A 22,884-nucleotide genomic window follows, 5' to 3' on the forward strand; every position below is an offset into this window, starting at 1 on the left:
TTCCAGCAGCTGCACAGATCACACTCCATTTGAATCTCAGTTACAGTCAAGATGATATCACGTTTCAACATTCATCCTTCTGTAAATGTACTTATCAACTAGTGCGTCCATTCTGATAAGAACAATGCTAAAATTTCAGTCAAATTTTTCAGTGTGGAAAACTTGCGGGACATGCATTCGTCTTCAAAACTAGGAGCAAAACTACACAAGGTAAGGGAAACTATGACAGACAACACACATCAACAGACATTACAGCTGGACATTTAAAACAGACTTACCAACTGAGGCAAGATAAAGTATTAGCCACCCTCGAAACATGGCAAACAGTCAGGAGATTGGGCACTGAAGAGATGACTGTCATTTGGTCACAGTTATATACTGCGAATGAGATCCATGTCCAACCTCTTCTTTTGTTCTTAGTTTTACCACGAGTGAAAAAAACTATACAAACAGCTGATGTCATTCCTATATGTTCTTTACATACACACTTTGTCTGTTGTGCTGTTTGCCGTTTTGTTTTTTTTTTTTATGGTTGCTGTTATTATGAAGAAGTTTTTTATAGTGTGCTATTAGTATACTTCTTTTAAACTTAAAATAGGAAAGTATGCGTTTAGTTTACTTTTTATGTACTTCTCAGAAATGGGCTTTATGTACTTCTCAGAAATATACTTAAAATGACATTTAAGTATACTTGACTTATACTTACAAAAATTTGAAATATATTTGCGCTATACTTGTGCTCCTAGAATCCGTGTTTTCATTGTTATATGTTAGAGGGCGCTAGTACACATCTTTTGTACAGAATTGACCAAAAAAAAAAACAAAAACCAAGTGAAGGTGAAGAAGAAAAAGAAACAACAGATACTAACACATGTAATCTAACGTGATCATCTGACATGAAATAGCATCAAAATTGTAACGTTATTGAATAAAAATGTCGACCCGATGAAGAGGTAATAATTACAGTCAAGCTTTGGGGTGTTGATAGACTCCCTCTATGTTTTGATTATCATTCTGAATCCAATTCATAGTCTTTTTTTTTCAGCTTTTTGTTCAAAATGTTATTTCTTAATTTTTTAATGAAAATTACCCACATTAAAGTGTTTAAAAAAAGAATGCATGAAGCTAGAATAAAATGTTTTTGTTTATAAGCAGATACCCTGTTCTTTCTCTGGATGTTTTGTATGTTCAGATATTCATATAACAAAATATATACAAACTAAAACCTAAATAGGGACATAGTAGTATACTTAAAGTATGATGTACAGTAAAGCTGACTTGAAGAAAACTTATGAGTATACTTGCGGTATAAAACTACTAAACTAGTAGTTTACTTCAAAGTGTACAAAGTATTTAATTAGTACACTATCAGTATACCTATAAGTTCACTTTTAGTATAATTGCACTACAAAATACAAACATAGAGGTAGTTGTGTACTCAAGGTTTGCTACTGTTATACTTAAAGTATACTTAAAAGTATGCTTTTATATACTAGAAAGTGGGCCAATTTAGTCCCAAAGAGTATTGAAACAGTACACTTACAAGTATACTACTAGTACACTGATATTTGTATACTTGCTACATAAAGTATACTTAAAAATATACTTGAACTTTACGTAAGTATACTTAATAAAATGTATACTACTTTTTGGTAAGGGTGATAGAAAAGTTAGTGTTAGTGGTTAGTGAAATTACTATTTAATCAGATTGTGCTGGTTGCATAACTTTATGGTAATTATGAGTTATGCTGTCAGATTATTCATTAATAAATGCATATGACATGACCACAATTTCTGTAATTAATCAATAACACTATAAAGCTGTATTATTAGCCTGATACATTAATTCCTAAGGCCTCAAAATTATCGACATGATCAAAATTTTACTGTTTTCTAGGCTACTCTAATGAATGTCATGGTTCACGTGCCTTTTTGCTGTGAAATCTTTAATAAACAAAAAAAATACTTTAACATTTTTTGTTAAAGTTGATAAATGAGTTGGACTGAAGCAACTTAGTTTTACTATAAAAATCATGTTAAACATGGTAGGGTTTTTTTTTTTTTTAACAAGATGTCAGTAAGCCTTTTTGTTTAGAACAAATATCTCTTAAAAGTCACCCACAACATTAAGTGTTTAGACGGGTGTTTGTAATGAGATTCACTTCTATTCTAAATGCTTCACCATAACCTAATAATATTAAGGAATATTTAATAATACCATTAACACTAATGGAAATCTCGGTTGACACACATGTAAAATAGTGTTATTATTATTGTTAACTAAATAAAAAAAACAAATATAAACATATATTAAATATATATTTATAAATTGTAACAAATATATATAACTTTATTGTTTTTTTTAAATATTAAAAATTGTTATGTATATAAAATACAAATTATTTTTATTTTGTCTACATAGAAAACTAAAACGTATTTTTAAAATCTAAACATCATGTATTATGTGTCTTGTGAATCACTGACACATGCTCATATATGCTCAGTTTATTGTTCACTCAGTGTGTTCACCTGCAAACAGAGTATTATGAGTGTAAAGGTAACTCATCTTCTAATATTTGATTTCTCTGAAAAACTGCAGATCATTATAATGAAAGATCAGTGTAAATAGACTACGTGTAGTCTTTTTCTACCATAATTCACAGGCACCTGTGTGCATGCATCAAGATCAATGAACACAACAGTAATTTAAATATCATATGTCTCCAAATCAACACTGAACAGCAGTTGATGTAGTGCCTAATGCTTTATTGACTCAGTCTAGCTTTTCAAAAGCATATATTTTAGAGCAAACAGCGCAAATAGGCAAGGTGCAAGTGTCCAAGGCAGATGATTGCATTATGGCTTCAAGACTAATCAAATTAAAAACTCTTCACCACCATTACCACACCTTAAGACATCATTTTAGAGGTAGTAAGGAGGCTTGAGCCAATGATAATGCAGATATGAAAGAGAGAGATAGAGAGAGAGAGAGCGCAATTTACGTGAGTCTGTTCATCTCCTTTCAGCAGCAGCCTTTCTACTAATAGCAAAACTGATGTCGTTATGGGTTTTGGTTATTTTGCTGTTGTAGTATGGGATGATTTTAGACACAATGCCGCACATTAATGTAATTCTTAATTCTACAGACACCGGATGAGAAGCATTTGTTTCAGTGTAGTAACACATTCGCTAATTTTTCAAATCGTGTACACGTTAATGAATTACATAGGGCCATGTTCGTTGGTAGTTGTGTGTGTGGGGGTTGTGAAATTCTGTAAACTGCGAAAATGAAGTCTCAAAAACCAGACCTGATCCACAAATGCACAGATTCCTTTTTGCATGAGCAATTTATGACATATTAATGCAGAACAGAACATTTTTATTTGCAAACATGTCTGTATTTGAACAAACTGCTGCACAGTCATTTAATCCCGAATTCCACAGACTCAAATTGAAAGACATTTGTTTGTGGTTAGTAAGATACATGCATAAAATTGATGTTGTGCATGGATAACTCTGCATGCGTCTATTAATCATTTTGAATCTAAAATCATCCCATACCTGTATGCTGTAAGGACCTTTAAAATAACTGAATTCAATTGGTGTAAGTATTTTGGAATTTTATGAGGTTGAGGATTTAATTGATTTACTTTAGTTGTGCGTGTTCATCAATCAGATTCAAGCATTCAACAGCCTCTCGGTATAAAAGTAATTAATTCAGTTACATTTTTAATTGATTGACAGTTCTAGCAAAATGAAACTCTGAAACACAGAAACCAATAGAAACCTAGCGTATGCAGAAATGTAGTTTGTGGATTCACGAAGATGATGGCACCAAGGTTGCTGAACATCCCAAACCTGATGAAATGGATTGTTTTCTTGAGTTATTACTTTAGTTTCATCCAACACCAAACCTTGACCATTTGAAATGTTCATCTAAGCTCTAGCTTTTCCATTCTCCACAGAATATTGCGATGGCACTGAACTGCAATGAATGACCATCATCAATCTTGGGAAACCAAGGCTGACATATAGTACTTCCAATATGGAGTACAGAAATAGAGCCAAAAACAAAACTCAAACCAAGATACCCTGAAAGCTTGTTAACTAGTTCAACAAAACATTCATCTAACCAGTAGAGATGATTCTGAAGATAATACAAAATGAGCAGATTTTTTGTTTTCTGTCCAAAGAATAGACGTTTTATGGCATAACTTACACATGACACATTTTTAACGGTTTTGTATTAAAAGCAACTTCAAGGAATAGTTCACCTAAAAATGAACATTCAGTCATCATTCTCATGTTATTCCAAAACTCTATGACTTTCTTTTTTTTCTTCTTCAGATTTTTGAATAATGTTAGTAATCTTTGAAGAATGTTGGTAACCAAATCGCTTCGGTTCCCATTCACCTCCACTGTATGAATAAAAAAACAAGTCAATGGGAACAGAAAATATTTGGTTACCAACATTCTTGGAACAACGTGAGGCTGAGTAAATGATGACCGAACTTTCATTGTTGGCTGAACTATCTCATTAATACCCTGAGATCAGTCCAGTTTTAGAAATCCTCCTTTAATACACATCAGTCGGCAGTTTGAAATCCTTGAAACAATAAAAGGAGATGTCCCCATGATCCACCACCGCAAAAGTGACCGGGACGTCTCCGCTTTGGAAGGACAGCTGCTTCATGGCATTCAGATCAGGCACTGGACCGTCAAAACTGTCAGTGTACAAAGACAGAAATAAGTTGATTTCTTGTCACTTGATACAGATCCTGAGCATGTAGGATTGTATCAGGAGCCAGATAAATGCAAGCTCATGCATTTCTATTTACATGCCATCAAAATAAAAAATAAAGTGCATCACTTAATCAGCTGATTATGACTTGACAACTGAGTACTGCTAAAAACATAAACTGATCATCCAGTATGATCCAGCCAGTGTATAACTAAGGCAAAATGACAAAACCAACACAGCAGGTAATAAGTCATCAGACTCATTTCAGTGTATTGAGTCGTGTGTTTACCTGCAGACACACATGCGGGTGTAAGGCTTTCCAGGGAGGCTCTTTTTAAACTCTGCCACCGTGTCCGGCTGATAAATATCAAAACTAATCTTCCACTGGTCTGACGGGGACAAGCTGAGAAAACAGATCGTTTAAAACAGCAGTTCAATCATCTCAAACGCTAATTTGACTTCAATTTTGAGACGAAGGGCAACGCTACCAGGTCACACTGAAAGCACATTTCAGTACATCACTTATTACGATATTGCACAAAAGCTCATTTAGGAAAGGATAGTACAGGAGAGTAAAGGTGGGCTATACTCACCTGGAAACCCCCTCAGACCAGCTCGAAGACTTGATGATGCTGATCTGGTCCAGCAGTTCACCTGCACCAGAACACGACAAAAAAGACAAAAATGGCATTTTCCATGAACAGTTCAAAAGGTGCCCAATTAACTTAAGCACAAAAACCATGTCCTTCCAAGATACCTTTTTGTTTAAAGAATACAAACCTATTTTAATTATTAAAAATTATTAACATATCCTTTTATTTACATATTATAAAATAATCAAATTGAAAATAACCCTTTAAATACAACAATAAAAACAAAAAATTAAACGTTACTTAATAAATTAGGTATCATGTACTTACAATGAACCATTAATCTTAATTTCTATACAAATACATTTTTAACATTTAAATCGCATAAATTACTATTACTCAATATACTGTAAACATATTTATTATCAAAACATTATTATTATTGGTATTATAATTTTTATTTAGTATTTTTATTACCATTGCTGTTACTATTAGCTAAAACTACAACTATTAAAATGAGTCTAAATAAAATAAACGTAAAAACAAATACTCTTAAACTAAAATTAGAAATGCTTCCTTGACAACTGACTGAAATAAATAAATTTGACTTCGACTAAAACCAAAAATAAAAATAACTTACATCTATAGAAATATAAAAAAAATAAAAAATAATAATGACAAAAACAAGTAACAATATTACTTGTTTCATTATTACTAGAAAATAAAATAACACTGTTTATTGCTAATTTATTAAATTATCTTATGGATTTATTATAATTTCTACTTATTTAGAATGATAATACATTCCTTAGCATTAACATAGATTAATAAATGCCATAAACAAATACTGTTTGATAAACATAGTATGATATTCACTAATATTAATGTTAACAAAAGGAACCTTATTGTAACATGTCACAAGGCACATTTCCATTACCCTTCAAATTGCGCAAATTGAAATTGAGAATTTAAAATATGCCAAATGGAAACGCGTCAATTTCGCAAAAACGCCCATATATCGCAAAAAAGTTTTTACGCTCGCATGAGGTGGTTTTTCAGACAATGCGAAAAAGGAATAATTCACAAAACTGCAATGGAAACGTTTTTTGCGCATTTACAGGTCACATTGTGTACGTAAAAAGTCATAAGATCATTCTTCAATGTACTATAACCTCCAAGAAACACTTCATACGTGGCCGTACAATTTACACTGCACACGTCTGCGGTGCAGTGTGGCTCTGATACGGCCACTGAAGCTGATTGTGTTTATTCCAGCCGCGCCACGCACGTTTCTGAAGCGGCTCTCTGTGCTGCTTCTGTAAAGATACATGCATACACCATCATTTGAATAAATATAGCCAAAATCCATCAAAATCCCACCAAAATCTGTTGCCATGACTTATCGCGTGAGCAAAAAGTTACGTTTTAGTCGCATAACACTGGTAAATGGAAACGCCGTCATTTCGCAATACTTTTTTATCGACATTTACAAAATATTGCCAAAGTTTTGCGCAAACCTGAAATGGACACGTGCCTACTGTTGTATAATAAACCTTATTAGAAAGAATAGCCAAACAAAAACAACAACATATTAAACATATGTGTAATTTCTGTGCCACTAGCAACACTAAAACAGACCTGCAATCTGTTAGTTTGGGCGGTCTGTTTGAGTCAGACATAACATCACTAGCTCAAGACTATCGTTTACGACATCTGTTCATTCATTGTCTAACGAAAGTGTGTGTTCTTACGGTGCGAGGTGCACTGTCCCGGCTGAGTGAGGGGTGTCACCTCCTTCTCCCACAGATGCACGGGTCTATCTTTGTGCCTCCGTCTCCTCCTGTCCTCCAGCAGCTGCAAATACTCGGCCCAGCTCCTGCAGTGCCGCACCTCTCGGTCACTGTTAATATCCCTGTGGTAGCGATCCCTTTCTCTCTGACGCTCCCTGTCCCGCCGCGACAGCTTCTCCTGCTTCACGTTGACTCTGCTGAGCCACAGGGACAGATCGCAGCCGCCCACCTCCAGCGCTCCGGGCAGCAGGCTGGGGTCTGGAGACGCCAGAGAGACGGAGCGGCTCCGGCGAGAGCCCAGGTCTGGGAAAGAGATGCTGCTGAAGTCCCAGCGAGGAGCTGCGCTTTGGGCTTGAGCAGGAGGCGGCTGCACATCCTCCTCCATCCACCACGTCCTGTCAGAGGCATCGGCCAGAGGCGGCTCTGCCGGTGATCCACTGGTCTTGACTAGCTCCTCACTTTGGTCTTCAGTTGTTGTGGTCTTCTCCTCCGGTGGTGTGTTTTGACTGTCTCTGAAGCCACATGGTGATCAAGACAGAGATGAGAAGACTGAGTCACTTTAAGCAGGATTTAAATTTCAGGCCACCAAAACTAATTTATTAATATTTCAAGCTGATATGATTTTATCATCTTCTTGCATCAACAAACCTGTTTGCGACATGTGACACATACTAACTATTATAAAAACAATTAATTATGCATAATTACAAGCAAGTGACCCTAATCGTAAATCTAACCATATAGTAAGTACATGTAGTTAATTAATATTACTCAGTACTTAAATGTATAATTACACTGTAACAAGGACACCTTATATTTAATTATCTGAATTATATTTCAACTATATTTAATTATTTACTAATTATTTCATGATCATGCTATTTATAAGATTTTAATAAGATTTAGCTTCTTATTGGTCTATACAGCATTTCAGTTGTGATAAAATCAATGAAATAATATAATTTTTATCGTCCTCTTGCATCATCTGGCCTGTTTCCACCATGCAGTTCAGACTCATTTGTAAAGCGCTGTTTTGTATAGGGTTTTGAATACACCCATTTGAATTATGGGAAGCCAGACATCTCAAGTGACTAGCTGCCGAGATAATGAAGTTCAGTAGATCTGTAATTTTTATTTTTTTATTTTTTTTGTATTTGTGAGTCTTGAAAGGTTTGTTTTGCCCGCAGAAAGGTATTTAGTTTTGAAAGGTATTAAGATTTATTTGTATTTGATTGTTTTAATTTTTTAATTTTTTTTTTTTTTTTAAATTAAAATAAAATATTATTATGCTTTCATTCTAATTTGATGCATCTCTTAGAACATCTGAAGTCAAATAAGGCTGGATTTTTTTCTACAATCAGAGAATGGATTTTACGAAGGAGGAAGACACGGCTTGTCCCATAAATCAGGGAAGTTAAGCTTTTACAGTAAGCCTTGTAGATTCTACTATAACCCTTTATAATAAAACATCAAAATGTGCAGGACGTGAAGAAGAAACATTGGTGGGAAACATCACATGTACCTGGACACAGGACTTCGAGAGCGCTTCCTCTTCAGCTGTTTTCTCTGTTTGTCCCATGATGATGCTGGCAGATTCAGCTGACTCTCATATGCGGACGGGACTGAACTGTGTATAAGATGATTTCATTGGAAATATCAGAAGAGAGTATAGAAATATTGCATGATATCATTCTGTAGAAAAGTTGGTACAAACTGAGAATAAGTACATGATTGTTACCTGGGGTCAAATCTGTTCACAACATACCCAAGCCTTTTCAAATGTCCAAAAACCTAAATTAAAGAAGACAAATTACACTTATGAAGGTTTAAAGGTGCACTCGGTGTGCTTCCGTCTGTCTCAGTGGTTCTGAGCGCTGTGTTGACAGTGCACATGTACATCATCTCAAAAATGAACTATTTTGATGGCAAACAATACTGAGTGCACCTTTAAGAAGAGTGTTTTCTCATTCAGACGGCACATGAGACAAACCAACCTGATACTGATGAAGAGTCACAGTCTCGCGCGAGAGAAAGCGCTCATATCCTTCCTGAATGGATAAAGGAAGGTCCCGGTAAAACACCTGCACGTTACCCTGAATCACAAACAGGACGTGCAAACATATAGCTTACACAAAACACACATAGTTCTGAACACTGATGATAATCAGTGTATTAGAATGATATAAATAAGAGTATGAAAGTGTCCCCTCACACATTCCATAAGATAGAGAGCCTCTTCAGGAAGCAGGTACTGCGTGCCTCTCTCTGAAAAACCCATCGTCTGCCAAAACTTCCCCTGCAAAACATGAGATAATCACTGAGAGCGACCTAGCTTTGAACAGACGGAGATTTGACTGGGTGTCTGTGACGGACTCACTGCTGGCGACTGCAGCTCCACTAGTCTCTGGTCAGGGATCCAGACAGCTTTCACTAGATTCCCTCTGTGCAGACGCAGAAGAAACGCTTCTTAGCTTTAGTGTGTTGTGAGTGAGTGTGTGTTTTTATGAAACCACTCACAGTCTCTCGACTCTCTCCTCGGCCAGGAGCGTCCAGTGCTCGTCCAGACACTGCTGCAGACGGGCCGTCTGCTGCTCCGACCCACTGGGCAGGAAGTCTTTCTGACCCCTCACCGGGATCTTATGGCTCCGGGACCTCGCCTCAAACAGCTCTGATGGACTGCATGCAAAGACAAGGCAAACAGATGTAAAGTAAAAACAAGGTTACTTTAGAAGACTTTAGAGCTGGACATTTCTATTGTGTCATTTGCAATCAAGCTGTAATTGTTTAATTATGCAATTAGTGTGAAATTATTAAATCTATATACAATTATAGCGACTAAATTAATCTTAGTAAGGTTTTCACCACAGATTGATATTAAAGAATAATCATGAGCATGCTCGGATGGAAACAATGATGATCATTAAAAAACTAAAGCATATACATTTCTTTGAACTGACAACATTTTCTGTCATAGCCATGTGTCACGTGGTCTAACTTTTGCTTGCTTGTTTGCTGGCTAGCGCATGTTTCGTGTTTGCAGCACGACACAGGAGTGTTACTTCTGTTTGTGTTACTGCAAGAACAAATCAATAACGGAACAAGCGCTTTATTACAATGAATAAATGATGACGGTTACCTGAGCAGCTCCTCATAAACACTGTGTTTGTGAGCATCTGTAGATGTGTCTCTGTCGGCCATGTTCGCGTCTGTCTCTCTGTCGCTTCAGGGTCCTAGTGCGCAGAGTCTAGACACGAGGCATGCGATTGAGCGCCACACCAGTAGATGCCGACACAGCACACAGTACACACACGAGTCGTGCAGGGGTTACGTGTTTTGTAGGCCAAAACAAAGATGCATTTAACGCTTTCCTGATATCAATGTTTTGTGTATGTATGTGTGTCTATTAAAAAAATATTTAAATGGCTGAAATACGGTCTGTGTTTAACACAAGCTCAATATATTGCCTCATTTTATTATACAACATAAAATACATCAGTAATACCTCCTTGGGATTTTAAAAGCTTTTACTTGTCTTGAAAAATAGTCTGTCTGGGACATTAATTAGCCTAAATGTCATGGCAAACAGGAAAACCTTTTGTGTTCCACTTAGAGTGAGTAAATGACAGAATTGTCCTTTTTTTTAAAAAATGTATTTTAGTTTTAATTATATTAAATACAATTAGATAACCTTTAGAGAGCAAGCTTTTGACTCAGGACTTAAAAACATCTTTATAAGTAACTTCTGAATTTCCTAAAAATATGAACAATATTAAAGTGTACTACCATACCAGGATTCGTGGCGTACTAAAATATACTTTGATGCTATTTCTACTGATTTCCATGAATATTGTTTATCTCCACAATACCACTGTCAGGCAGACACAACTCGTGCATGATTTTCAGAAAGTCATATGAGAGATCTGTGAGAGGAACAGGAAGCTTTTTGGTTAACAAATGTGGTCATAATGAACTTCTGCGCTGTAAAAGTTCACTGTTTCTGGTCCACAACAAAAAATAACAGCATGGGGGCGAGCAGATTTTTAGGTGGCCTATTTAATCCTTGCTGGACTTTTCATAGTGAAGCCCACCGGCTGCTGCCCCCGAGGCCGCTCTGCTGAAGTGTTGTCAGGGGTATCAGGTGAAAGGTGTGAATGGTGACGTGTGTTTGGCCGTATCACGCATCCAGCGATGAGACAGACGCCTCACAGACCCAAACACTGCCCCTCCACCCCCTTCCTGCAAGTCAACAATAAAGCACGTTTCCAGTAAGCCGGATAGCTTCCCAAGTCCTAGCCATTACCATAGAAACAAACGCCTTAAGCTGACAGTGGTGTCTCTCTTGACCAAATGAGGCCACCCATGCAGAGAAATGCATGGCACAGCATGACATGTTCTGTACGTGTATATAAGCTTCTGATGCATCACATCCTGTTCTTGTGTTTATAGATACTCTTATGGGTCATTCCTGCTATCCCTGCGTCTTTAAATGTTAAAATATTAAACTCACCATGCACTGTATCTTCTTTTTTCCTCGTGCACAGTTAGGCATACTTTTAAATAGTGCAGTTTCTAACTTTTGTAAGTTTAACTTTGAAGTACATTTTCAGTTATTATGTTTTAATTGTCTTTTAGAAGTGCACTTATTTTGATGTGTCGACTAAAGCACATATTTAGAAACAGTCACGAAAGTGTCTTTCTTCAAGTACACTTGAGTCATATATTATCTGCAGTTGTTTTGCATTTGAATAAACTTTTAAGAGTTTTAAGTGCACAAACTTCAAGCTTGGTTTCAAATGGTTTAAAACTTCTAAATAAGTCTTCGTCAAGCAATTCTGCACTGATAACATTTTGTTTAGTATCCATATGCAAATGTAATATTTGTACATTTGATTTTAAATCTCCTCGTATTAAAATATATTGTGGAATTAAGTAAAATCATATGAAACCTATTAAATATTGGAACATTTTCATACAGTATATTATATAATATAACTTTTGGGTTTTTTGTTACAAAAAAAAACAAATTGAGCAGGAGTCAGAAAATAATGCAAAAGTAACGTAATGCATTGCTTTCCATAAAATGTAATGCAATTAGTTACTTTTTTATTGAGTACTGCAATATTATAAAAAGTACTTTTAAAAGTAACATCCCCAACACTGATATTAACATATAGCCCATAAATATGTATGTTTATGCATGGAAAATAAATTTTTGGACATACATGTACATCCATCCTAAAACCTGGTAAAGCATGTTGAAATTATATAAACAAATATAAAAGATGTACAGTATTTAAGAAAAATCACACACACACACACACACACACACACAATTTTTTTGTTTTAATGAAGTTGCATATATAAATCAAATATACATTGCTGAAATTTGATACATATAATATATCATATTTAAAAAAATCATTATATAGATATAAACATGTGAACATATGATTTATTATGGGGTTTTATATGTATTAAAATATACCAATATCTTTATCTACCTAGACAATGTACCTAAGTTAAAATTATATATCACCCTTTATTGCAATATGTATATCTAGGTCATGACATAGATCAATATATGTCATATATTACATATCTATATGAATACATTTGAGCAGTTGAACTGAAAAACCTTCATTAGCATACAGTGGTAGCACACTATAGGCTCTGGAAACTTCTTATTGAGGGGTGTTAGAGTTGGACTACAGGTTATATGTGGTGTAAAACATGAGTGGTGGTATCAGTGAAAGTGCAGCAGTGTAAACAAAGCAGATTAACAGATTAGTGCTGGAGGAAGCAAAACTTCCCAATGAGTCTGCGACGCTATGAAGGTAAATGATTTGTCCTCAGCGTGGCTTTGTTTGCTAATAGGTGTCAGCTTCTGCACTGCAGACCTGTTTGCACAGGAGCCCTTTGATTTTCAGAACTGAGTGGTTTCCTTTGAAGCTTTTAAACCTTATTGTTCAAAATGATGGACAAAACTCATTGAAATAAACAATACGTCTATATTATTAATTGTAAATTTATATAGATTTAATCCCATCAAATGGGATGTCAGCAGTACTCGAACCACCAACTGTTATTTTATCCAGAAAGTTACCAAAACAGTGTTTATCCATTCTGAAATTCAAGAAAAAGAACACACAGTCGAGTTTGATTCAGATAGGATTAAAATCCCTAAGTAAGCCTGAGAAACGCAAATTTACCAAAGCAAACTAGACTTTCCCAAATAGGCCTATAGTTGATAATCAAGTTGACCTTTTAATATGACCTCTCTGGCTATCTGTTTTAACATAGTGTTTTGGCGAGACAGACCCAATTCAGTGCATTAAACAGCGGATTAGAGAGTCGCATACTATGAAAGACTTTCACACATCCCAGGACCCGGCAGTTAAGCGTTCCTGAATGGGACGAAGAGAATCACACACAAAGCTTCCACGTACGTCACTGCTGGACCAGCACAGGGGCTGTTTGACGGAACTGACCACAAATCTGAGAAACTGTACAATGAACAATATAAAACATGTACAATGCCCATTCAGGATGTTCATGCAGCTGTAAATGATTGGATATCGTATTACCATGATACTACATTATTAAGAACATTCTTGTGCAGTGCTATTAACCCGACACAAACCAGCTGATATACCTCAAAATGTATCAATTTATGCATTGTTAATGCTTACTGAAAGTTTCCAAAGTTGTTATTGCTTAATGTGTGTTTTTTTATTTTTTGTTAATGTTTACTTAAGAATAGGATAGTTGAACTAAAAAATGTGAATAATGTATTTAGATGTTTTTTAGAGTGTTTTTTGTTCTGAGTGTCAGCTTTCAGAAATTTTGTGACAAGTGAAAATTTTGTGTGTAACTGTACAGTATCCTTACATTCAGTTTCCCCTTAAGTATATCCTTTTAAAGTATATTATTTCTGTAATAAGCACTCCTTTTGTAAGTATACTTCTTTTTCACAACTTTTGAGGTTTTTGATCATCTGCTATGGGTGAAAGACCAATCAGAAATGATAAACCCTAAGTCAAACCACCTTAAGAACTAGAACTGAGTTTAATGGAAGAAAGCACGCAGCATCTGACAAATTACATGCAGATATTTGTGATGGAAGTTTATGCGATCAGGAAAACTGTCAACTTATAGTCTACACAGCTTGAAAGCTATACAAAAAGTCAGAAAGTCAAATTTGTACAAGAACAATTATTGTTGCATTCAGTGTTCATAAACTTCCAGCAACTCCAGATATGAGCTGATTCATGGCATACAGGCAGCGCACTGCTGACTTTCCTGCACAAGGTCACAGTGTTCCGCTGCTGGCTCCCTCGGGGAGATTCCACGCTTCTAGAATGTTCTAGCTGATTCCCTGCATGGCTAATTATGTGTGAGGTGTGTGTGTGGACGGGGGGTAGATTCCTCCTTTCTCTCCGGTGTGTTCAGCCTTAAGTCTTGGCTTGTTTGCATTCCTCTCAGTTAATAAGTGTTTGTCTGATCCCAGAGCAGGGGCTAAAGATCACCCCACGCAAACACACGGCCCCTCCCTCGCCTCGCTGTAAAAGAGCCAGTAATGACTGTTATAAATTTCATGGACCTTCAGCTCATCCATTAACCATGATAATATCCGGGGGACCAGCACAGATCAGATCTACCACAGTGGGTCATGTGACCTGTCTGCATGCTAACACACACACATACATTCACTTTGTTGGTATGTTTAGTGTTCAACCCTGTTTGAAAGGCCTGTTTATTGTGTGTTGTGTTTCAGTCCGCACAAGTTTCTTTGCTTGTGTAACTAGCAAGCCTTAAAAAAGTGGACCAGCACCAAACCAGCACAAACCTGGGTTTGCACACTCTTACAGAAAAAAAAAGTACACTTTAGCATACTTAAAGTAGGCTATTTACTGTGGGAATAATATACTTTTAAAGAATATACTTAGGAACAGAATGGAACGTTTTTGGACATTTCATTGCATGATATTTGCAATTGGAAATGTATTTTAAATGCAATTATTTGAACTCTAAATTGTTTCAGATGAACGTAAGTAAGACTGCATTCTTACATAATTCCATGTTCAGTTCTCTTTTAAATATGGTTAAGTGAGCTGCTGAATGTACTGACAAATATGTATGATAAACTAAAATATATTTCAATTAAAATTCGATTGAAATCTAAATTGTATGACGTGTAATTGCACATTTGTATTGATGAAGTTGCAATTTAGCACATTTAAAATATATTAATATTAAATGTAATATCAAATAGTTAATGTCAAATACTTTATGTGTGCTTTATGTTAATAAAGTACTTCTTTAAAGCACAACAAAAGAATATTTATATGCTTAACATTTTAATTCGACATTATTACAAAGTGCACTTTTTAAAAGTGTACTTAAGTGTGACAATAAACAGCCATAAAAGAATGAACACTCACTTTTTATTTTATTATAATTACATTATCTGCAAGTATGATTTGTTTTAAAATATACTTTTGAGATGTAAAGTGTTTTACACAAGGTTAGATATTATTTTTTATTATTATCATTATTTAAATGTTTAAAACTTTCATCTTTAATGTTTTATGTGTGGTACTTGTATAAAACCTATAAAACGGCACTAAAATGTTTATTTCTGTGTCACTAACAGCAAACAATAAAATAATAACAGAATAATTTTCTACATTAAATACTGCACAGTATACAATATACTTCCATCAATTTCAGTAAAAAAAAAGTGATTCATTGTTGTCACAACATTGGTCACATGACCTCACAATTTGCATGCTTAATTAATGTATTTGGCATCCATTTATCATTTTATTGTAAAAACATCCTAAAGTGATAGTCCAATCAAAAATGAAAATTGTCACTATATTTACTCACTCAAGTCATTCCTTTCTTTATCTCTTCTGCACAACACACATATGAAATTACATCACTAGATACTACAAACCTGATTCCAAAAAAGTTGGGACACTGTACAAATTGTGAGTGAAAAAGGAATGGAATAATTTACAAATCTCATTAACTTATATTTTATTCATAATAGAATTATAGATAACATATCAAATGTTGAAAGTGAGACATTTTGAAATGTCATGCCAAATATTGGCTCATTTTGGATTTCGTGAGAGCTACACATTCCAAAAAAGCTGGGACAGGTAGCAATAAGAGGTCGGAAAAGTTAAATGTACATATAAGGAACAGCTGGAGGACCAATTTGCAACTTATTAGGTCAATTGGCAACAAGATTGGGTATAAAAAGAGCCTCTCAGAGTGGCAGTGTCTCTCAGAAGTCAAGATGGCCAGAGGATCACCAATTCCCCCAATGCTGCGGCGAAAAATAGTGGAGCAATATCAGAAAGGAGTTTCTCAGAGAAAAATTGCAAAGAGTTTGAAGTTATCATCATCTACAGTGCATAATATCATCCAACGATTCAGAGAATCTGGAATAATCTCTGTGCGTAAGGGTCAAGGCCGGAAAACCATACTGGATGCCCGTGATCATCACAACATGGGCTCAGGAATACTTCCAGAAAACATTGTCGGTGAACACAATCCACCGTGCCATTCGCTGTTGCCGGCTAAAACTCTATAGGTCAAAAAAGAAGCCATATCTAAACATGATCCAGAAGCGCAGGTGTTTTCTCTGGGCTGAGGCTCATTTAAAATGGACTGTGGCAAAGTTGAAAAACTGTTCTGTGGTCAGACGAATCAAAATTTGAAGTTCTTTTTGGAAAACTGGGACGCCATGTCATCCGGACTAAAGAGGACAAGGACAACCCAAGTTGTTATCAGCGCTCAGTTCAGAAGCCTGCATCTCTGATGGTATGGGGTTGCATGAGTGCGTGTGGCAGGGCAGCTTACACATCTGGAAAGGCACCATCAATGCTGAAAGGTATATTCAAGTTCTAGAACAACATATGCTCCCATCCAGACATCGTCTCTTTCAGGGAAGACCTTGCATTTTCCAACATGACAATGCCAGACCACATACTGCATCAATTACAACATCATGGCTGCGTAGAAGAAGGATCCGGGTACTGAAATGGCCAGCCTGCAGTCCAGATCTTTCACCCATAGAAAACATTTGGCGCATTATAAAGAGGAAGATGCAAAGAAGACCTAAGACAGTTGAGCAACTAGAAGCCTGTATTAGACAAGAATGGGACAAAATTCCTATTCCTAAACTTGAGCAACTTGTCTCCTCACTCCCCAGACGTTTGCAGACTGTTATAAAAAGAAGAGAGGATGCCACACAGTGGTAAACATGGCCATGTCCCAACTTTTTTGAGATGTGTTGATGCCATGAAATTTAAAATCAACTTATTTTTCCCTTAAAATGATACATATGCCGCGTTTCCACCGAAATTACCTGGAACAATTGTACCAGGAACTTTTTTCCCCAGGATCTATTATCCCCCCCAGACCTGTTGCTTTCTGCGTTTCCACCGCGGTCTAAAGTACCGGGAAGATTAGGCAAATAGTCTGGTGATGTAGGTCTGCGCGCGTTTCTCAATACAAAGTACTAAAATTTTGGACTTGCATCCTCGGTAGTTCAGACTTTGTGCATTCGTCTCGGGAGTGTGATGTCCGCGACGACGACAATCCGGTAATTCTGCAAATAGCAGCGTACTTGATAACATCAGTCAGCTCGCCTTGGCTACTGCAATTTTCCTCATTGTATATTTACAATAAAATGAAATAGGATATAAAATACCACTGCCTCCTTTCGTTTTTCATTTAAAAATAATAATAGCAGCAGAAATGTACTTAGTTCAGGGAAATGTGTATATATACAGCCATTACAATGAAACAAAATATTATATCAATTGCTTCTTTTTATTTTCATTATAACATATAGATAAATTGAATACAGACCAAACATTACCTGTTAGATTTACCCAAAACAAATTATATTTTATGTTTAACCATTAAGGAGACATCAGAGCCATCAGCAAATATCAGAAGGACTAGCCGAGTTGAGACTGCTCTAGGCGGATACATGAGCACCGAGCTCCCGCTGATCGCATGGAGCTGATCGTCTCCGAAATCAGCGAAACATATTTTTAAATAGGCGCTGTCTTTATAAATAAACCACAGATTTGCGTTTTAAACAACATTCTCGCCTGAAATACTTTTAAAATTACATTTCATGACACAATAACAGTAATGTTTTGAAAATGATCCGAATAAATGGTGGTTGAAATCGCAATGCTGCGTGAACTCAACCAATCAGCATGTTTAGCGCACAAGTCCCGCCCCCGAAAGTTCCGGAACTTTGAAAAAGTACTACCTCGCCAGCAGGGAATTTCTGAGGGGCATTTTTTTTTACCCGGAACTTTATTTAGTTCCTAGTTCCTGGTTCCTGCGGTGGAAACACATCAAGTACCAGCCCAAAGTCCCTAGTTCCTGGGTAAAGTTCCAGCGGTGGAAACGCGGCTATTTTCTCAGTTTAAACATTTGATATGTCATCTATCTTGTATTCTGAATAAAATATTGAAATTTGAAACTTCCACATCATTGCATTCTGTTTTTATTCACAATTTGTACAGTGTCCCAACTTTTTGGAATCAGGTTTGTAACTTACTTTCAACATATGGATTCAAAAATTAAAAAACAAAAACAAAAAAAAAACTCCAATGTGAAAGAATGTTTTCAAAACATATTCTATTATATTCCACAGAAGAAAGAAAGCCATACAAGGCTTGACATGAGGTTCAGTAAATTCATGTTGAACTACGTCTTTAACATTTAACAGTTTGGTCAATGAGTCAAGAACGAATTGAAAGTGTCACCAATGCTTGTTTTTTCTTCTGGTTCATTCATTTCAGTAGAAATGGAAGATCAGATTAAGTGCACTGCAGTTGCATTAATCCTCACAGTACGTTTGTGTATATACTGCATTTGTATGCTATTACATGCACACAGACAACATATACACAGCATGCATACTTTATATTGCACAAATAGTAGTGTGCTATTCTAAACACGTTCAGAGTTGTTAAGTCTGACCCAGTCTGGCCTATCAAAAAACCCATCACAATCCGGCTCAGTGCCACTAGTGATTACACAGTTCACCTTTCAAAAACAGTATCAGTGTTGATTAAAAAGGGAAATTACTTCTGAAGTCTGTGTTTCACTTCATCCTCCATCTGTTCCAATCAAGTCATTTAATGGGAGACGCAGCCACCATTGCTGGGGGTGGAAAACCGAGAGTGTGTTTAGAGTTGCATTGGAGAAAGCCTTGGCCGAGCCCTTCTACGAGGGGGTCCCAATTTGGATCCACCATTGGGGCTTTTGTCAGGTTTTTGTCACCAGGACCGCTCACCTATTGAAGGCAGCGTCTCAGATATGTAAAGCAGCGTCATTTTAAAGTCTTTGCTCCACTGGGAAACAAACAAAGAAATAAAGAAATCAAATCAAGAGAAAAAAAAAAAGTATCTTCCCTGAGTAGCGTAAAAGGCCCTGGCAGAGGCAAGTGAGGGAAATAAATGACAAAACGGAGTAGGGTGAAAGAGTTTACTATGCTCTTGTTTGCTTAAAGTCTTTTCATTGATCGAAGCCAAGTCCTGCAGTCGGCTTGGTGTGTCTCCCACCCAGCATTCAAAGGCAGGTCTGGACTTGCCAGTTCAAGGTCGAGCCGCGTCCGCCAGCATCGCGCACGGTCTTTCCCTGGCTACCGTGGGCCTTGTTTATGTTTGTTTTTTCTCTCTGCACCTCTCCGCTGTAATTCTCTCTCCCTGCGGCACTGGCTCTCTTGAGGCAATGGTGAGATCAGGTGTCAGGTGAGCTCTTCTCTACCTGCGTTTGTATGTGATGAACGTTTAGTGCCTCTATTGTTTCTTGGTCTCCACAACAGAAGCTTCATCCTTGACACCTATGAGATTGGATAACCTTGAGCCAACAAACCTGCACTTGAAGATGCCATTCGGTTGTCATGTTCATTTCTTTAAACCATACATGCAACTGGTCTGACTTGTTGCTGTTGTCATGCTATGTAAGGTTAAGCTGGAATATAATGCAAATTGAATGAGTGTTGGTTCTCTTGAAGAAACCGAAAGCAGGTGCCTTTGTGACTCACAGGCTAGAAACGTTCTGAGAAAACAATACCCTGCAGGCTCATTTAGCTTTGCGAAGACATAACGTATACAATACATTTGATTAATCACTGTGAATTTTTCATGGGAGGAGCCCCTGTGGTTATGAAAATAATGAGGAATAGGTGGTGTCTGTTTCATCAAATTATAGAAAATGCTTTAAACACTCTTCAATATGTTAAGTCCATGATGTTAGCTTATGATCAGTAATTTTTAGGGTAAACATATGATGTAAGTGCATGTACTCTAAACTAATTCAATATTATTTCAATAGATCATGTGAAAATTCTGACATAAGCTGCATCCAAAACTCAATACTGGTAGTTAATACCATACATTTGGCTTGGTTACTTCATTAACATTTCAAATGCATGTCCTAAATATTATGAATGTGTGCAGTATGTATGAATGAAATCCAGACACACTTCATTTGTCCTATCAGTGACAGTTGCATCTTTTCACTGCCATCCTTACCTGTGGCCTCGTGGGATTGTTCATCAGATGCACAATTCTTGATATCACCAGAAGTAGTAGGTCATCTGAGTAGTTTTCATCTACCATTTTGCAAATACTGTGAATTCAGACATAACACTCTTTTCACGTGTTGTTCGCCTATTATGTATGGAAGTATGCATGTTTGGAATCAGCATCTGATTTATGAATTTAATTGTCGGATACAGTCAAAAAAGTCAAGATCAGACATGACTGGACAGGCCAAATGAACCATTTTAATGTTAAATTGATGCATATTTTTTGTGTAATTCAAAGAAATGGAGAAACACAGTTAATATCAAATTTTCTCCTGGATATTTTACGCTACTTGTTAAGCTTAAATAAGAACAAACCTTAACTAGAAATGGAAAATTTTGTGGCCCCGCTCCTCAAATAGGAACATGCACAACATTGGAAACCCTTCGTTTAATCTCTAGCAACCTGATAAACAGCATTATTATATATGATTACAATGAGCAGTGCAAACAGCAGGAAATGGCTTTGTCATTTGCAGGCTCACCACAACCCCCAAACACCTACAAAAGAGCATCACAGCCCTGCGTAATGAATAAAAGGCTTCCCACCGTTTCACTACATATTGTTTTCCCTGTGCTCGCTCACTGTGTGTATTGCTGCCTAAGCTGGTGATGGATGTCAGATTACTCAGCCGCTAATGTCTTGCTAACAAAGAGACAGTGGCTCTGAGAACACACACCAAACACACACACACACACCCGCCACCTACATCCCAGCATGTCATGGCCCACTGCTTCGCCTGACCTCCTCGTCTCTGATATCAGCGTTCTTGTGGTAATGATGCAGGGCACAGCTTCATTGTGTGGTCTTGTTGATTTTTGTCAAACAAGTGCAATATCTCCTGTCTGTGTAGCAATATATCATATAAAACCAAACATACATGGCTTATTGTTCGTTTAGAGTTTGAAATACCTTTCCAAAGCAAACTTTAAGGCAAAGTTTTCTCCAGATGATTAACACCTTTGAACTACTATTGGTCAGCAGTGATGATGCAATCAATGGGTGGGTGTGGCTCCGTGGCTCCACCTACTTTAACATGGTCATGGTCAGACGTGAGTAAAAACATGAATACACAGGAGAGCTGCTTTATAGTAGAAACTGAAGTTGTAACTGTAATTAAAAGCAACACTGACACTGCTTTATCATGTTTAATACTATAAATGTTCTTGCCTCAAAGCAGTCTACTGTATAAAGTGCTGCATGAGTAAACTGGACTTTGTGATGTGACTTGCCTAGTGTGAATTGCAGAGCTTATGCAAACATATCCACCTCACTCTCATCTGATGCTTTCTTAACTGCTGATTTCTCACTTCTGTCATTTGTGTGTGTGTTTATTTTGTTATTGAGAGGAACGTGCAAAGCACATATTTATATATTCATATAAATGCCACTGTCAGTAGTGTGGACAACATCTGGATGTTAACAGTAAACAGCTGCAAAGGTATTTCCAACTTTTTTTTACCCATTAAGCAAAGATCGAAAAGAACATCACGTCATTTTAAAAAAAAGACTGATCTGTTTGTGAACCAAACATCACTCTGGACCACTTGCCTGAGGCTATGAATTACAGGTAATAATGTTCAGTCTCTTGCACAGACTGATCGTTTTGCTTCATAAGACCACAATAAATTGTTAAGAGCCATGGGTATTTATTTTGTGTTGCCTGATATGCCTTTGCTGACTTGCATTTTATGTATCTTCTTCTACTGTGTAAGTCACCTACATCTTGGAAATTAAGATTAAGATTTGCTATTAAAATTAATAGCAGATTGAAATTTTTGGGTGAACTACCCCTTTAAGACGCCTTTTCAAACAAATAGTAAACCCCTGAAGGGAAAGAAATAACATGTTTCCCTTTTCGGACTCTACTCTGGAAGGTCAGTGCACTTTCACGAAGACATACAGCATCACCCGAATAACTCTCAGTGGCCGCATGTTTCCTTTTTGGGATTCTTATTTGAACCCCCACCATTGGCCACAGAGACTGTTATGGGCCCTTGCCCATTTTGTGCTCGGCCCTAATGACAATAGCACCAGTAGTTGCCCAGGAGACTGGCCTTTCACGGCCCATGTGATAAAAAAGATGTATTCGCTGCTCCTCTCCCCCTCGGCTTCGTGCTCCACCCCCG

General features: G+C 36.7%; 1 protein-coding gene across 1 annotated transcript; it reads right to left on the reverse strand.

Moving 5' to 3' along the window:
• Nucleotides 1–4,555: 4,555 nt before the first annotated feature.
• Nucleotides 4,556–10,415, reverse strand: tsen54 (TSEN54 tRNA splicing endonuclease subunit). Its single transcript, XM_019100041.2, has 11 exons — nucleotides 10,258–10,415; nucleotides 9,639–9,797; nucleotides 9,499–9,562; nucleotides 9,334–9,417; nucleotides 9,116–9,214; nucleotides 8,860–8,912; nucleotides 8,644–8,748; nucleotides 7,083–7,633; nucleotides 5,335–5,395; nucleotides 5,031–5,144; nucleotides 4,556–4,724 (listed from the first exon to the last, which is right to left on the reverse strand). Exons 1-11 carry the CDS (start codon nucleotides 10,317–10,319, stop codon nucleotides 4,577–4,579), a joined length of 1,500 nt encoding a protein of 499 aa, XP_018955586.1. The 5' UTR covers nucleotides 10,320–10,415; the 3' UTR covers nucleotides 4,556–4,576.
• Between the last annotated feature and the right edge of the window lie 12,469 nt (nucleotides 10,416–22,884).

The sequence above is a fragment of the Cyprinus carpio genome, chromosome B3 (genome assembly GCF_018340385.1).
Source record: "Cyprinus carpio isolate SPL01 chromosome B3, ASM1834038v1, whole genome shotgun sequence".
In the NCBI taxonomy this organism is placed as follows: Eukaryota; Metazoa; Chordata; class Actinopteri; order Cypriniformes; family Cyprinidae; genus Cyprinus; species Cyprinus carpio.

Coding starts and splice junctions, on each gene's coding strand:
- tsen54 (XM_019100041.2), bottom strand. CDS start 10,319: ATGGCCGACAGAGACACATCTACAGATGCTCACAAACACAGTGTTTAT. Junction 8,749..8,859: donor GTGAACAGATTTGACCCCAG/GTAACAATCATG, acceptor TCTTATACACAG/TTCAGTCCCGTCCGCATATG. Junction 7,634..8,643: donor TCTCGAAGTCCTGTGTCCAG/GTACATGTGATG, acceptor ATGTGGCTTCAG/AGACAGTCAAAACACACCAC.